Here is an 18686-nt window from a genome sequence, read left to right as displayed (position 1 = left end):
ATTTATAACAATACTGCTTTTGTCAGACTGTTCATAATGATGCTATTTGGACTCACAGGGCACTTAAATCATTCTTTTCTCAGCAGGCTTGTGCTACCCAGTTTTGTAGAGAGGAAATGAGTTACTTGAGTTAAGTCACAAATCACCGGGGTTTCTCACTAACCTCAGGCTTAGGTATGTGTGTTCACCTTGTGGGTGGCAGGCCTTGGCTGTCACTTCCATCTCTGTCCCATTTTCAGTCTCCTGAATAATTGGATTCATTGCCTTTTAGCTGAACAAGCCAAGGACATTAATTTGAAATATCTGAAAGCTATTCGTTTGTCACATAAGCTACCCTGGTGACATTTCTGCCCTGAGCTGACTGATTAGGTTGTTTACTCTCTAAACATTCACTGTAGATCAAGGACAGTTTCATTCTTAGCCTTAAAGCTCTCCATTTCCAAAGATGACATATTTCCATCTCTATATGTGCATTGCATTATTAGCATTGACACACACACATTCTTTTGAATAGATACCAGTGACAAACACTATTATACCCTATTGTTTACAAAACACTCTTACATGAGTGCTCTTACTTGACCCTCAAAATCATGTCCAAAAATTGATATTTGTTGAAGCTTAATGCTTGAAGAAAATGAAATAAAGTTTGTGCCAATGTACTTGCTTATTCTCTTGTGTATCTTTCTTATAAAATATTTGAGAATTCTGAAATGTTATAAATTGAATACACTCTTTAAATTAAGAAAGCAGAATAAAGGTTGGGAAAATGGCATGGTTGGTAAAGTATTCACCTTGAGGACATAATGACATGAGTTTGATTTCATGTTAAAGAAAAGGTGGGTAAGATGGTACATGATGCTTAAGCCCAACACTTGGAGGTAAAAATACGTGGAACTCTGAGCATTGCTGGCCAGCCTAGCCTAGCCTACAGTGACAGCCTACTACCGCTGTGAGGAGACATGATGACCAATGAAACTTTTATAAGAGAAAACATTTCATTTGGGTTCCAGAGGGTAGTAGATTTCATGACCAGCATGGCAGGAAGCAGATAGGTATGGCACTGAAGTAATAGCTGAGAGCTTTATATCCCAATACACAGACAGCTGGTGAAGAGAAAAAGAAATAGAGAGAGGGGGAGGGAGAGAGAGACAGAAAGGAGCTACACAGAGATGATAGATAGATAGATAGATAGATAGATAGATAGATAGATAGATAGATAGATAGATAGATACATAAACAGACTGATCAAGAAGACCAGGTCTGCTGTGAACTTTTGAAACCTCAAAGACCTATCCTCAGTGACACATTTCCTGTAACAAGACCCCACCTACTCCAACAAAGCCATAGCTCCTAATCCTTCCCAAACAGCTTCACTAACCAGGAGACCAAGTGTTTATACATATGAGACTATGAAGGCTCTTCTCATTCAAACCACCACACCTACTCGGTGAATTCCAGACCACTGAGATACTCTGTTCTAAATCCAAGGTGGACAATGATTAAGGAATGACACCCAATGTTGTTCTCTGGTTTACACACATATATGTATATGCATGCTTGTATATATGCACACATGAACATGCATTCATATATAGAAAGAGAGAGAGAGGTGTTGAAATGTTGAAATGCAGGGCAAAGAGCCTCCCCAGTTCTCAGCAATAAGTTGTAAACTGGATCTGAGTTTCTGGAAACTTAAATATATATGAGCAGAAATTACTTAACAATCCATAACATCTGTGAGGCTGAAGCACATTAGTGGCTCAGAAGAAAGACGGCTCCTTTGGACAGCTCAAAACAGTGTCTTAACTAAGTGTTCACTCTCGAAGTGCCAGGCCAAGCACATCCCACAGATACTGCATCCTACTGCATCCGGGCTTAAAGGGCTCAGATGTTGCATCCAGCACTGTGATCCCAGCTCTCACCAAGATTGAACAACACTGATAGAGTGATTATGGAGTCCCTGATGAAACTGCAACAGGGCATCAAACATTCAAATATATGAATCTATCGAACTGTTTCCATTCAAACAGCAACATTTCATTCCTTGGCACCCAGAGGCTTCTAGCCACACCATAAAGCAAAATGCATTTAGTCCTACTTAAAAAGTCCCCAGTTTTTTCAGTCTCAAGACTGTTTAAAAGTCCAAAGTCACAAATCAAAGGCCTTGGATTTTCCACTCCTTCCAGCTCTGTTGACTGCAACACAATTCTCTTTTTTAGTCTGCTTGAAGCTCTCATCAGACATTCCACAGCTCTGTCATCTCCAATATCTCCAACACAATCAAGGCTTCACTTTCACAGCTTCAGGCCACAGCCTCTCTAGTACTCCATGCAAGAGGCTCCCTGCCTCAAGCCTGGCTTTCCTTAGCTGCAGAGGGAGATTCTATAACCTCTTTCCTCTGGTGTCCTTGACTCTGCACTCATAGACTCACTCGGCTGGAACCTGCTAAGCTCTTCTTGCTTGGGGTAGAACTTGGCCCACTCCATGTATTTGCATAAACTTTGATTTTTTTTTTTTTACTATTTTGTTGCATAAGCTTTCTTTCATTCTTTTTTTTAAACTTGATTGCTTTTTTATTGACTTTTAGTACTTTAAATATTTTTAATTTGTAATTGTTAGTATTGATTTTTCTGCCTGCTTATACTTTTCTTTCTTTTATGTGTATTTCAGTTTATTTAATTTACATGTCAAGGATGCCCCTCCCTCCTCTTCTCCCAGCCACCCCTTTACCTTCTTACCCCTTCTCTCCTTTTGCCCCCAGAAAAGGGGAGCCCATCCCCCATATCAACCCCCCCAGCACATCAAATAACATCAGGACTGAGCATATTCTCATCCACTGAGTCCAAGCAAGGCAGCCCTTAAAGGTGGACATGATCCAAAACTAGGCAATAGGGTCCATGTTGGAAACAGCGCCCCCCCTTCACTCGCCAGGCAACCCACATGAAAACCAAGCCTCCCACTGGCCACATATATATGGGAGGTCCAGACCATGCATGCTCCTTTAGTTGATATCTCAGTCTCTGTAAGCCTCCATGGGACTGGGTTAGTTGTCTCTGTTGGTCTTCTTGTGAGGTTCCTGTCCCCTCCAGCTCCTTCTATCTTTGTCCCAACACTTCTGCAGGAACCCCAAATTCTGCCCCATGCTTGGCTGCAAGTCTCAGTATCTGTCTTGATCTACTGCTGGCTGGAGCCTTCCAGACAACAGTCAAGTTAGGCTTCTGTCTGCAAGCAGAACAGAGCATCAGTAATAGTGTTAGAGGTTATCTCTCTACTGCAGGGTAGTTCTCAGGTTGGGCTAATTATGGGTTGGACATTCCCTCAATATTTGTTCCCTCTTTATCCCTGCACTTCTTGTAGGCAGGGTAATTTTTGGATCAAAGATTTTGTTGGTCAGTTGTTGTTCTTCTCCTTCCACTAGTTCTGCCTGGCTTGGAGGTGGTCACTTCAGTCTCCATGGCCCCCTCCTCACCTTGTTAGGAGTCTCAGCTAGAGTCACACCCATATTCTCCCCAGAGCCTACCCTGTCACAGGCCTACAGCTTGACAAAGAGATGTCTGCTTCAGTTTCCCTTCTTATTTCCAGCCCTCTCACCTCCACCCCCCCATTCTCTCCACATCTGATCTTCACTCTTGCTTTTCCTCCCCACTTCATTTCCTGCCCATCACTTCTGCTGTCTATTCTATTTCCACTTCTGAGTGACATTCCAGCACCTTCGCTTGGGCCATCCTTATTACTTAGCTCTTTTGGTCTGTGGATTGTAGTATGGTTATCCTGTTGTATAGGTCTAATACCCACTTATAAGTGAGTATATACCATGTGCATGTTTCTGTGTCTCGGTTACCTCACTTAGGATTATCTTTTCTAGTTCCACCCATTTGCCTGCAAATTTCAAAATTTCTTTGTTTTTAATAGCTGTGGTAGTATTCCATTGTGTAAATGCACCACAATTTTTGTATCCATTCTTCAGTTGAGGGACATCTAGGTTGCTTCCAGTTTCTAACACCTCTTCATGTTTAAATTCTTAGAGGTATCAGAGATACAAGGCACATACCTAAACACAATAAAGGCAATATACAGAAAGCCAATAGCCAACATCAAGTTAAATGGAGAGAAACTTAAAGTGTTCCCACAAAAATCAGAGACAAGACAAGGCTGCCCATTCTCACCATATCTCTTCACTATAGTACTTAAAGTTCTAGGTAGAGCAATAAAACAAGTAAAGGAGATGAAAGGGATACAAATTGAAAGAGAAGTCAAAGTATCACTATTGACAGATAATCATGATAATATACATAAGTGACCCCCAAGATTCTTTTCTTTCATTCTTAGGCTTCTTAAGTTTGAAACTTAGCTGAGTGGGGTCTTACCCAAAAGGCACCTCTTCCTTTATTACGTCTTGCATCATACTTTTTTTAAAAAAGTTTTTCACTTTGAGCACAAAATTTATCTCCAACATTAAATTTCCTGGTTTCCTCTAACTGTACATTTTGTATTTATTTTTGTTTTTCTTGTTTTTTTTTAAATTGTAGAACTGCATAAGAGTCATCACTAATAACCACATAACGCAGTAAATATTAGACAATCTTGAAATCTCCTCAGCTAAGAAATTTAATCCAAAAGTCATCAATTTAGCCTTCAGCAGATATTTAGAAAAAGGGGCATTTACATTGTCTACTAAAATATCATAAGAATTGTTTCCAACCCAGTTGTTACTATTGTTCCCATCTGAAACCTCTGAAGCTGGACCTCCATCATCCATGTTGCTTTCAGAACTACAGTCTTCTAAGCTCCTTCATGGATGGAGCTTTCAGTCCTACAATCAGCATTCAACCACTTTTGAAGTCCAAAGTTCTAAGGTTTTACACATTCCAAAATATAATGTGGTCAGTCCTGTCACACAATTGGATCCTGGCCCTCACTTTCCTCTCCATGTAGTTCAGGTCCAGTTATTGTCATTGTGGATGTGAGGGTACTTGCTGAGCCTTGTCTAGGGCTTCCTGCCCTGTGGCAAGGATTACACATCATGGTTGACCATGCCCAGGGATATTTTCTGCTTGTCAAAAGCTGCTGGTGATTTTTTGTGGGAAAGAGGTAGCTTCTAATAGCCATGATAGAAGACCAGGCCTCCAGAGGGAGGCTATCTGGACAATGGGCTGAATGAGTTTTCAGTTCCTGGTTCCCTATCTACTAGCATGAGGCAGAATCTAAGGGAGGGATGAGATGCTCAGGGCTGGGCAAATGAACCACAGCCTGTGGCTGTCCCACCACACCATATAATGGGGGAGATGATACCCATCATATGCTGCCAAATAAAACCACTAGTACCATGATGGGTTACATAAATTTGAATTGGTGGCTAAAGGGCTTCCATAGATACCTGAAATATAACAGGTTATTGTCAAAGTATTGGTTACTCACTACAACTGATGGTAAGGCTAAACACAACACAATACTTATGTCACAGAACATGGAAAATTTGAGCTGATAATGACTGGAAGTTTCACCTCTACTGACTTCCACTGATAGTGATGGAAGGTACTATACACGCTGCTGGAGGAGAAAAGTAATTATTCATCACACCCACATATCTCACCCTGCAAGCTACAATAATGACCTGCCAGTGTTATGGGGATCCCACCAGACATGACTACTCAGACATAGTTTATACCCAACTAGAAGTGTTTATTCCAGCTATAATCAAGTATTCAGAACCTAAGTGTATATTCCAATGATTAGAGCAAGGGACTTTTGAGGACAAAGCCGTATCTTGGTATTTTATTCTGCAGCTACCATGGGAGGTTTTGTGTAAGCAAGCAGTTTAACAGAAACTGAGATAAGTGGCTAGCTGGAGGAGGAGGTTTGCCGAAGTAGGCATTTTAACAGAAGCTAAGATCCGTTAGCTGGGGCATCTTGACTGTGGATTATTTGAATAGAGAAAGGCAATTTTACATAAAAATTCTCCATCAAGGAGATCAAATTCTAGTTAAACCTGAAATGGTCCCAGCAAGAATAAAAGATGAAGGGACCCATGCGCTGTCTTGCCCTGTTATGCCTGCAAGATATATTCACCCGCGCAATAGCGGCATGAATGTTGTGGGAGTAACCAGCCACTTTTAAAAATTGAATTTAAGGCCCACTCTATGAGATGGAACAAATACTTGACATTGTTAATAAAGCCAAAAATTTGAAACTCTGTATGTTCCGAACCCCAGGGAAGAACTAACTACTGTTTTTCTGCTAAGTGAACATAATAATAAAATAACACTTAAAGATAAATTGCCATACATATAGATCAGTGTATTACTCAACCCTCATCAAATAAGCATCTTCTCACAGTAGATGGCAATTAACCAAGAGACTTACAACTGAACAATGTACAGAGTGAAAAACATTGGAGGACTCATCCAATGGAATGTCACTCCTCCCTTCCATCAGTTTATCAATGTGGAAGAGGAGGCTGAAAGATTGTAAGAGCCAGAGATGAGACAACCTCGAGGAAAGAAACTGTTTTCTAACATGTCAAAAAAAAAAAAAAGAAAAAGAAATTGTTTTCTAGACACAAATGAATATATGCACATTTCCACTCACAGAGACTGTGACACCATGCACAAGACCTACAAACTCAAGCATGGAAAAGGAGAAATGGGCCTAAAGTGTCATCTCTATGTCATGGATAGCTACTGGAAGAGGAAAAATCTGTTTTCATCAGTGGAGTATATCAAGTGGAGTATAACAAGGAGTATATCAACCACACTCTAGGAAAGGCCTCATGCACAGGAGTAGCTACCCAAAACAAATTGGGCTCCATGCTTTTTGTTTGTTTTGTTCCTTTTGAGAGATAGGTATGTGTGTGTGTGTGGAGAGAGAGAGAGAGAGAGAGAGAGAGAGAGAGAGAGAGAGAACATATGATATTGGATGTGTGAGTATCTTGGGGAAATTGAGGGAAGGTAGAATAAAAATTTTAAAAACAAAACAACAGTCCCTGGCACCATCCAAAATCTATGTCTTTTCACCTTACCAGGAGATTATAGGGTAGGAAAACCTCAGCTTACCCACACATCAAGAAGAAGTCCTATTTCTTCTGATGCTGATCACTTAGCAGAGAATCTTGATATCTTTACCTGGACTGTGATGATAGGGTTTAGTTGGTTAGCACAATATCTAGTCACCCAGTTCTCTTTGTATGATTTTACTAATAGTTTGAGTGTAGTGGTTGAATGAGTGGGCCACTGGCCCATTTTTTTAAATACATGGTCTGGAGTTTGTGAAATTTTTTAGGAAGAATTAAGAGGTGTGGGCTTGTTGGGGGAGGTGCATCACTGTGGGGTGGGTTGCGGTTTTTAGTTGCATTCTCAGTGTTCTTTCTCTGCATTCTACTTGAGAATCAAGATATTACTTCACAGCTATTTCTGTTGCCATACCTTTGTTCCACCATCATGAACTATAATCCTCTGAAATTGTAAGCCAAATTAAATGCATTCTTTTATAACTTGTCTTAGTTATGGTGTTTTGTTACAGCAATAGAAAAGCAAGATTTTAGGCAATTACAGGAACTCACAACAGAAATAACATTGGCTTATGTTATTTCTTTGCTTAATTTATTTTCTGGATACACATGGTGACACGTCTGTGACACAACTCTTAGGAGACTAAGACAGGAAATACTGAGGTCAAGGCCAGCACGAATTACATCAGTTGTTGTAAACGACAATTAATATTTACTATTGGTTTATCTTTTAGTATGCTGCTGTTAATCCTAAACAGCTGTATAACCAAATCACCACACAGAAACTGGGTTTATTTAACCTAGAACACAATGCTGGGCAATAGTTACTCCCTCATAAACCTCCAAGCCCTCATAGTTTCCTAACATTTAGATTTTACCCATTGTACTTGCTTTTTGTGAAATCTTAGGTCTGGTTCATTCTCCACGTAGTTCCAAGATCTCTCCTCCAGCTCTGTTCTCCTAGCTCTCCCTCACCCTTTTCTCCTCCCCCTCATTTCCTGCCCTCTGGCTCCTCCCCTCTTTCTTGTCCTCTGGCTCCTCCCATTGCACAACATTGTGGCTAGTTGCTTTATTTTGGCCTGTTTACACAAAGTTGAGTTAGAATGCTTAGAATAAGTATCACAATGCAATATCTGGATTGAAACCAGAGAGTGTGGGGGGGAAATCAGCATTTGAATGTAAGGTGTATACATTTCAAAAGAACATTATACCAACAATCAGTGAAACACTTCATTGTTCAACCAATGAGAATTCTCCTTACATTTCTGCCAGCTCAGTTAAGGGTTACTACTAAATTATGGCTTCCATGCCTCTTTCTCCTCAATGTGGATGACAAAATAAAGTAACAAAAAACTAAGCAAATAATATTTAACATTATATATCCACATATATGTCTGTATCACTTATATATACATATATTTATGTATGTATGTATGTATGTGGATATGTACATGTGTTAGATATATGTGTATGAGAAATGTGCTTCTTTACCAAACAGTCCTGTCTCCCTTGTTTTGTCTCTGATATCCCCACTTCTCCTTCTTCTTCTCCGCCTCTTTCTCCTTTTCCTCTTCCTCCTCTTTCTTCTCCTCCTTTACCTCATCCTGGAGGCTGCCTCTTCATTTATTCATAACATATTCAACTGTTGCTATGAAGAAAGATAATGACATTCCTAATGAGAGTCAATCACCATCTGCTGGAAGCTCCAGGACCTTACTAACATAGTGTAAGTGTTGTTCCTCTGTTTCTGAGTGCCCTAACATACTTTGGCTTGACAGAATACTTGGATTCAGTTGTTAACTTCATTCATTTCCAGGTGAAGATCTGAGACTCAGATCCCATTCATGGTTTAAGGTCCAATTAAAGGGATAAGCTATATCTAAAGCAGATTTTTAAATTGATTTCTTAAGTTCAATATATTCTGATTAAGGTTTCCCTCCACCATTTACACTTTTTTCTGCCTTTTTTTAAAATTCACTTTACATCTCGATCATAGGCTGTTCCCTCCTCTCCTTCCTGTCCTATCCTTCCTCTTTCTTCCCCTTCTACCACCCTCCCTACTTCTCAGAAAAGGGGAGCCTCCCCAACCCACCCTAGCACATTAAATTGCATTAGAACTGAGCATATCCTCTTCCAATGAAACTGGGCAAGGTAGTCCTGCCAGAAAGAAGTGATCAAAAAGTAAAGCCAAAACAGATTTTAAGCCCCTGATTCCTCAGTTCTAAATACCAAACTTTCCATATCCCAACTGGTGCTTCCCTCCCTACATACATATTATAAATACCTGAGGCCTTAAAGTATCATAAAATCCACTCTAGAACACTGAAGTTGACATCTCTAGAAACTACACATTTAGGAATATTCCCTACTAATATTGAGGTGGCCTGTTCAAGGGCATTGGTAGCCAGCCTAGCAAGCTACTATCCAGAGGTACTAAGTAAAGACACAAGCTGAACTTCTGTTTCTCTGCTCCATAGAATGCACACCTGTAACCTTAACGAGCCAACTTCTACATGCTATTTTCAGACACAGACCTCTGTGTCAGATGAACATTTGCTGGTACAAACTGACCCATATGTTTACTTTTCCTATCTTCTTTTTCCTATTCATAGGTACAAAGAAGCGTTCTCATGACTCGCCCGCTCCAAGCACTAGTTCCACAAGTCGCCTTACCTTGCCCGGTAGGTAGATAATTGTCCTATTATGTCAATGACCACAGACAACACAAAGCACTAGTGTTGCAAGAGTTGGGAGCGGCAGCTGTAGTAGAGTCTCTGTTCAAGTCCACCTTTTCAGGAGTGTTGTGTCTGTTGCCTTCACCTGGAAGTTTCTTCCAGATGTGGCCAAGCTGTTTCCCAGACAATGATAATTGTTTTTATTCAGCAATGGACAGATTGAACAAGCTGTGAAGTATCTGCTTCTGAGATTCGGGTAGTGCAGGGAAAATGAATAGGCAGAGAGAGATAGAGATGATAGATACATGCTAGATAGATAGATAGATAGATAGATAGATAGATAGATAGATAGACAGACAGACAGACTTGGATTCAAATCCAGCCTTGTCATGTTAACTTTGCAACCTCATCTGTGCCCCTTGTCTTGGAACATTGGTTTTCTCACCCATGTCATCTCTCTAAGGATTACAAATGACACCTCTAACCTTAGTACACTCTGACACAGTACCATAGCTAACAGCAGGCACAGTGAAGGCCTACTGTTGAAAATATGGAATTATATATGACCCAGATCGCTTCTAGTACCTCCTAGGAAGATATTCACCTATGATAATCACTGGTAGGTGCAAGGTAGCACTTGCTACCTTCCCTGAGTCATGCATAGCCTTACACTTCCGATTATAATTTTAATCATAGCTGGGTTTGCTTTGAGGAAGAGAAGTAAACATGGTAAAAAGGTAAACATGGTCAGTGTAAGCTTTCTTTGCAGTAATAGGAAACACTATAGGAAGGAAAGATGCTTAGTGTTGCTTGTTAATTTTACCCATGAACTAAGATCCCCTCTCCTTCTAGGTATTATTACACATCTTTTCTTGAGTTCAATTTGTATCTTATATAGAATTTTGTTTTCCCCTTTTGAAATTTACTGTTATATTAGAGGATTTTTCTATATGTTAGTAAATTTACCAAATTTCTTGATAATTGGCTAATATGTATATGATTACATCAGTTTACCTACATGTGTAGTGACAAGTTTACATTTGTGCCGCTTGAATTTTATTATTATAATCATGTTACATTCTTGTGCATAAGTATTTGAAGTCTAAGTAGGGAGTGGATGACATTTCTAGGATAGATATCTGAGCTTTAGGCTGTGTAGATACTTGGGTTTTTGTCATGAATCCTTTTAGTAGTATTAATTTTTATTTCTTATTATACTTAATTTATTAATGTGTATGTTTCACTATCTTTTAGCCAATGCTGAATAATGTGTTCCATAATTTACCACTTTAATGGGACAACTGACATCTCATCCACATTTTTCTTTACCTTTATCTTCTTATACCTGTATACTAATGTGAAAATATCTTCTAGATTTCTGCTATATTTCATCTGTTGTGAGAAGCATATTGTCTTATATTTTTATCCCTCTGAAATTAGTCTGGTTAGTAATTCATGGTGTGTAATAATTTAATTAACAAGTTTTCTTGCTTGTAGGTGCAATAATAGCTCACATCCTGATTAGTGGGATTCTAGACAGATGACACTTAATCCACCTTGTCCTGGATTTTCACTTTATGTTCCATAACTCCCTGCACAGGCCTGACCTGTGGATTCAGTCATTGTCTGCTGAGGAGCCTTGAGTTTTCTTGCTTCTGTGACTACCTGAAACCAATTTTCTTGGCTCATTTCTCTTTGCAGCTCTCTCCAAACCATCTTGGTAGAATTAATGATACATGGCAGTGATTATATTTAAAGTTCCTTTACCTATTGATAGGTAACTTTTCTGCTGTGAAACCCATCTTACTCTTTTCTGACCCCAGACTACCAAGGTGATAGGGAGATACCCATCAGTATCCATGAAGTTTCTGAGAATGAGAGACTGAGCACTCTCAGAATTAATTGGTTTGTGATTGTACCATCCTCAGTGCTAGAAACTATCTTATGTTCTGGGTGTAGTTGGTTATTATGCACTTCAGAATTCTGAGCATCAGGAGGAAGCTAGCTTTACACCAGCAATGCCAGTGGAAAGTGATCATGTCTGCTCCTTGGAAGTTATCTCATTATTGAGCCAGGAAGGATGTCAGGAGTCTTTCTGGCCATCTTCAAGAATATGCAGACCTGGCATGGTCTCACATGCTCATCTGAACACCAAGATAGCCTGCGAAATGCCATGATGGCAGCCTTGTCTTTCACCTGAGTTTGTTATTCTAATCTTGTCCCAAGACTTCCTAAGACGTCTTAACTTCTTAGTTCTGACCATCTCCAAAATCTATGGGGTATAGTAAATGCTTCTCAAAATCCATGACACAATTGTGGCACACTGTCTAGCAGATACCTCCACCTTGCTAATTATAATCTCCAGCTTTCATCAGCCCCTTCCTACATCAAGAGCTATAAATGTTTCCTCCTTCTTACTTTGATGGCTTTATGGCTCCCTACTCAAATATGGCTGGTGTCTTCTCAAGCTCCACTTTAAGGAGCTTAGGATGGTATCACAGCTGCATTAAAGAAAATTCTTAACTATTACCAACAAAGAGTAGTTTTAAAAGCATTGATCATACAGTCAGTTGAACCGACGTAACTGAAGATTTTAAGGTTTAAGCATTAATACCATCTTCATGGCTGGATTTAGCATGATCACACCAATCAGCTGCAGACTATTTGATTTAGTCATTTCAGTCATTATTTGGTGAAACTCCTTTTGTGAATTCTGGCCAGGATAACCTGAGATGTTCATTCCTTGATATATACTCCTCTGCTCCAAACACACACAGAGATGGACAAAACAGAAAACCAATTAAAGTCTTGAAAGGCAGAGAAAGAGACAAACAGATCTGGGAACCAGAAACAAAAGGGACTCACACAGGGTACCTGACTCCACAGGGCTGATGTTGTAGGACAGCTGTGCTCCACAGACCAGGCAGGGTGCGTCAAGAAGATACAAAAGGGACTAAAAAATCTTCTGAGACTCAGGAATCCAGAGAGGGACATAATCAGAACACAGCACAGGGACAAGCAGGGTAAAATCCTGTTGCTGCCCTTTCTTTGGAGCTACTGACCTGGAGCAGTGGATTGACAGGCAAGTGCCTTCTTAATAGACAAGGCCAGCACTGGAAGTGAATCTGCAATCTTCCCAATATGAATGGAGCTTTAGAAGCAAAGCATCATCCAAAGTCCCACTCTGACAGAGTGTTTAAGGGATCAAATGGAAATAATTACAACCCATAGACAGGATGTAGACCTGCCATAGGGGGCAGGTGAAGTGGAAAGAAGTACAGAACACAGGAATTCCAAAGATAACATAAGGAGTGACAGGTAAATTGGGCTTCATCAAAATAACCAATCACGTTACTAACTGTGTAAAAAGACAAATTATACAATGGGAGAAAATATTGACAATAATATGTTTGATTAAGGGTTAATTTCTAGAATCTACACAGTACATCAGAAGCTCAACAGTAAAAGCCAAAGATCCAAACTCAAAAATGGACCAAGGAAAAGAATAAGCAGTTTTTCACAGATCTACAAATGATCAATGAATATATAAGTAGATGATTAATCAGTATCATTAATCAGAGAAATAGAAATCAAACTCAATGAAATCTGACTTCAGATATAATGGAAGAAAAAAAATGAATACATTTAGATGAAGATGAAGAGAAACTGGAATCCTTACATGGTGCTGGCAGGAACAGATAACAACGAGGTTATTTGAGAAAGTTTTACAATTTCTTAAAAAGTCAAATGTATCCAGGTATGCTGTGCATGCTGGTTGTCACCTATGGGGCTCAGAAAGGGAGATTAAGATCAAGTGTTAGAAAGCAACCCAGACCCCATAGCAAGTTCCAGGCCAGTTTAGGCTACACAGTAAAACCTAAAAACAAAAAAGCAAAGGGTAAATCTTATATGTCATCAAATGGCTCTATAATTCTGGATTCATAGGCAAGAGAATTATAAGCAAATTTGCATAGGAAACCTTGTTCCCACACGTTCACCGTAATATTACCCATAATAGTCCCAATGTGGACACCACCTACATTTCCAGAAACTGAAGAATGTATTAACAAAATGTCACATCCATTACAAATGAATGAAGTTCTGATGAAGTGCTGAAGATCCATGAGAATATTTCTTTCAGTAGAAGAAGCCAGACACAAAAGCCATGTGTCTATGATTCTGTTTGTATTAAATATTCAGAGACTTGGGTATTGGGTAGTGGGTAGTTGGGTAGTGAGGACAGATGTTAAGGAGAGAAATTCATTGGGTGACTTTTCAAGGGCATGGTATTTTTTTTAAGTGATTAAACTCTCAAAAATTAGATGATGGTAATGATTATATAACTGTGATAATGTGAAAAACCACAAGAGGCATATATCAAAAGGGTGAATTCTATAATAAATAATTTACCATTTGATAAAAGATGGAAGAGAGACGATGTACTGTACATGTGTCAGGATAGACAGGCTGATGGGAAAGCAACATTCAACAGACCTGAATTCAAATAGGCCAAAACAACAAGAACAGCAGCCAAATGCTGTTTTTGTCAAATTAAAGACTTTGTAGGAGAGTTTCCAAAGTGACCTCAATGATAAGAAGAAACCTTAAGTGCAATCAGAGGTTGGTTATGTTCAGGGAAGCTGCAAGTACCAACTGACAACCACCTGGATACAGCAGCTGTCAGAAGGCAATGAAGATGTACCTTCCACAGACAAGGGGAAGCAAGCAATATAAGATTGCTAAAGTAACTCATTTATTCGTAACAAGTGAAGGAGAGAAAAAACGCCTTTAATCTTTATTCTTACATCGTTGCTGAGTGTTAAGGGGCACATATCAGAAAGAAGGGAGAAAGAGGCAGTGTGCAGAAACTACATAACTCCGTGAGTCAGTACACATGTTAATAAGTGTGAGCAACTATAGAAATATTGTGGTAAGACAGAAAAAAAAGAAACTGCATGAAGCCATTGCAATGTGAAATTGAGAGTCCTAATTACTTTTTTTTTCTTTGAAAAGAATTGGGTAATTTTGTGACTTTATAACACAGAGGATCATCACTAAAGTAATTAAAATACAATCTATAATATATTTATGAACCAAACTTTTGGGTCCTGCCCCACTTCTATTTGTTAGGGTCTAATCTACAATGCGATAGTTGGAAGTGTTAGGTCACAAGGATGGAACTCCCATGGTTGGGATAGGGGCTTTGAAACCATCAAATGAGAATGAAACAAGAAGTCCAAACATAAGGCGGAGGGGTTACGTAGACCCAACAGTGCTGGAACTCAAATCTTAAAATTCAAGGTTTATAACCATGAGAAATAAGGTTCTGGTCTTGATAAGCTACCCCAGCAGTCACTGCAGCCCAAATAGCCTGCTCTAGAGCAGGGATCCAAATGAAAAACATAACAAGCAAGAAATCAGTAGACAGAGAAGGGGAATAGTCAAGGATACAGAATGGCTGGTACAGCACAAGCTCAGAGTGTCAAAACAAGCCCATAAATGTAAATAGGTAGCAATCCTTGATTAATCGCCTTCTGTTTAAATTGGCTTTTCAAATACAGAGATCGTCTGATTGGGTGGGGAAGACAAATCTGGTTCCATTCTGTTTTTACATTTGTATATCAGTGCACATTAGTACTATAGTCCTATTACATTCGTATATGGCAAAAGAAACTCTATCCAAATACAAAGCTGGTTCTTTGGAGACCATTTGTATATAACTCTACTATACAAGTGTGTCACGTGGTATTTGATCATCTTCCTGTTGTAGTTGTTTTCTATTCCTGTTGTTACAAGACTGTTTATAAACAGTGTCACATGTTGTTGAGCTATATAACACCCAGAATGATTTGTCTTATTTTAAAACATGAAGAAATATTTACTATTTTATGACTATAAATGTAATCTTTTTCACATAAGCACAGAAATAAACAAATTTTAGATGATGGCTTTGGAGATATAAAGAGATGTAATGAAGAAGAAATACTAATTCTACCTGTGTTTAATCTGTTGAGTGGATGACAGATGTAGGGGAGGATAGAGGCCAAAAGTTGATGTTGGGTGTCTTCCTCTGTCTCTTTCAACCTTACTTATTGAGATGGGGTTTCTCACTGAACCTGGAACTTCCTAACTGAGCTAGGATGGCTGGCTATGAAGCCTTAGACATCCTTCTGGAGGCCTCCCTAGCACTAGGGTTACAGGAATATATCACCACATCTGGCATTTTACACTGATGCTAGTGATCTGAACTCAGTCCTCAGACTTATACAGCAGGCGCTTTCCCCACTGAGCATAGCCCTAGCTCCTATTTAATCTCTTAAAAATATTTAAAACATTGATTGTGTTAAGCTGTATGGAGAGTATAGGCAGTTGTTTTATTAGCATGTATACGTTTCCATGCATTTAAAAAATGTTTACGTAAAGCTATGGCTGTTTGCAAAACAATTGTGTTTGCTTTTGTTCATGCTGTTGTTTAACATGTGCTCTGACAACCTTGACATGTTCCCTTTCTAACCTATGGATATGGTTGGTCTATGAGGAGCTGAGTCTTCTAGGAATTCTGGAAGTTATTTGTAACAGGCCCAAAACAATCATTTAAAGAAAAGACTGTACAGTTCTGAAGTTATCTATCAGGCTCATCCTTCAGCTTCAGCACAAGAGAACTGCTTGGCATCATCATCTGGAACCCCTGCACATCTAAACCAGAGTAGAACTGTCATTGAAAAGACTAGCGCATGCAGACATTTTTTCCCCTAGGCCCTACTTCATTTGTTGCCCAGTGGGAATTTTGAATTTCATGTAGTTTGTTGGTGGGGGACATCCATGATGGAGAACTAGGGAACTGTTGGCTTTTGCCTGAAGAATGGCTCAGAGGTTTACCACCACTACCAGCCTTACCTGTTACCTATCCAAAGCAGTGACCTCTGAGCATCTCCCTCGGGTGCCTCCTGAAGTGATCTGAGGGGACAGGTATGGTACTTAGTCGTTGCTGATGCAGATCTAGCTGGCTGCTCCTGGCACACACGGTGGCATGCACAGTAGTCTTACAGTAGATCTGGCTCTGCTTCTGATCCCTGCTGCCTGCTGTAGAAACAGTTTCTTTATCAAATGCTATCCAGCTCCCAATGACATCATTGTGTCCTGTTGCAGGGGACTACGGATAAAGCATCCATATAGAAACATCCTTCGAAGAGACCTGACCATCTCCAAGGTCTGAAGACATTATGGAAAGCTTATATTTCTTTTCCCCAAACAAAACCTACATGTATTGTAAGTTACTGAGTATTTAATTTCAATTGGTCACTTTTCATCTTCCCAATACAGCTTTTTACAAACAGGTACTTTCATATGTATTACAGACTTACATTCATCAGGGACAAGGCTAAATTAATAACATTATTAAAATCAGATAATTATCTGAGGACATTGGTAGTAGCTTGTTCTTTAGCAGCTCATGAAACTCAGGCATGAATGTCTGAATAGCTTGCCCAAAGTTGTTATTGGCAGTGGCAAGCCTGTTCTCATTACCGGCGGATTTGTTTGTCAGCAAAGGCTGCAGGTAACTATTCCGTGCTTGGAGCCAAGTTTGCACACACATGTCTTCTGCCAGGAGATTTAGATCATTTTCCCACCTGTGACTTTAAGGCTTATAGCTCTGGAGTGAAGGGTCCTATCAAATGGCTGTTGGTTATGCAGCTGACTTTTACCTTGAGTTCCCTGTGAAGGCTGGCAGTTGTCACTCACTAAATCTGAGTCAAGGCTCACAGTTTATGCCTTTCTGTGGCCAGAGCTGTGTAACCCTGGAGAATTTCCCTTTACAAGCTTCTGAAATAGTTTAGCATGGACAAGGTAGGGCCTGGTTAGCCTTACATTTCCAATCTAAATAACCAACTGGGAAAACAATCTACATATTGATGAGAAAAACTGAGTGAAAAACTTTGAACAATTCCATTTGTCAAAGTGTGGAAGGTGGGCTTTGTGTGTGCCGGGATGAACAAAATGAGAACAGAAAATGAAATAAAAAATGCTCAGCTTTTTGGAGAATGTTTTCTTACCTTAAAAGATAAGAAGTAGCACAGGGTGTTTGAAGGTCCCTGTTGCTAGAATACCGTTTACTTTCCAGCCTTATGTAGTTGCTCCCTCCCCTTCACCAGTACACTAGGGGAGGGGCTCGAGAACTCTACCTCAGTGCCTTTCCATGTTATTTTGAGACCTGCAGAGAGAAGCCAGGTCTCAATACCTGTGTAAAGCAAAAGTTTTCTGCGGCCCTAGACTTGAAGCTCCTGAGGAAATAGACTCGCTGACCTCCTTCTTAAGAAAACATAGGCAGTGACTGTAGGTATGGAGACACTGCGGAAGTAAGGGAAGAATACTGGCTTCTTTCGACACAGACAACCTTGCCAGCTGGTGTGTATTTGAAGTGAGCCATTTGTTTTTTAAAGGCAACATTTATGAAGGTTATTGAGGGTGAGGCACAGTAGTTTGTTCGCCCATTAAACATTTCTCAGCACCAGCCGTTTCAATTCTTAGCACAGAACCTATATCACGTAAGTGCTGGTGATCAGCAACAAGAGCAGGTCTGAATGCATAAAGCAGACCCAATCTTTTGCACCCCAAAGATCTCTCTAACCCTAAGTACTGCCATACATCACTCCACAATGGGGATTCATCCCCAGGAATATGCCATTAAGTGATCTCATTGTGTGACTATCATACAATGTGCCTGCATAAACCTCAATAGTACAGCCTGCTACTACATACCTTGGCCGCATGATTATTCTGTTCCATGCAGTCCACGGTTGACTAAAACTTCATTACATGATGTATGACTGTGTCATAGATGACCTCTTTTCCTTCAAAATGAATTCAGGTCAACCGTGCTTCTTAAACATGGCTCAACATGAGAATCACTAGATAGCTTCCCAGAGCACAAGCTTTCCATTTTACCCTCACAGAGCTTTTTCATTTCTCTGATAAGAAAAAAAGAATAAAAATAAAAATAA

At 39.7% G+C, this 18686-nt stretch overlaps 1 protein-coding gene across 1 annotated transcript in view; it reads left to right on the top strand.

The window, feature by feature from the left end:
• Window positions 1-16900, top strand: part of Pde1c (phosphodiesterase 1C) — a 547140-nt gene extending 530240 nt beyond the window's left edge. The window contains exons 19-21 of the mRNA XM_055611822.1: window positions 9622-9690; window positions 11508-11589; window positions 16834-16900. Of these exons, the coding sequence (XP_055467797.1) occupies window positions 9622-9690; window positions 11508-11589; window positions 16834-16900 (218 nt within the window). The remainder of the gene's footprint in view (window positions 1-9621; window positions 9691-11507; window positions 11590-16833) is intronic.
• The last annotated feature ends 1786 nt before the right edge of the window (window positions 16901-18686 follow it).

Source organism: Psammomys obesus, unplaced genomic scaffold (genome assembly GCF_907164565.1).
Source record: "Psammomys obesus unplaced genomic scaffold, mPsaObe1.curated_primary_1811, whole genome shotgun sequence".
Taxonomy (NCBI): Eukaryota; Metazoa; Chordata; class Mammalia; order Rodentia; family Muridae; genus Psammomys; species Psammomys obesus.
Note: the sequence above shows the minus strand (reverse complement) of the source record. Positions and strands in the feature narration are given on the sequence as shown.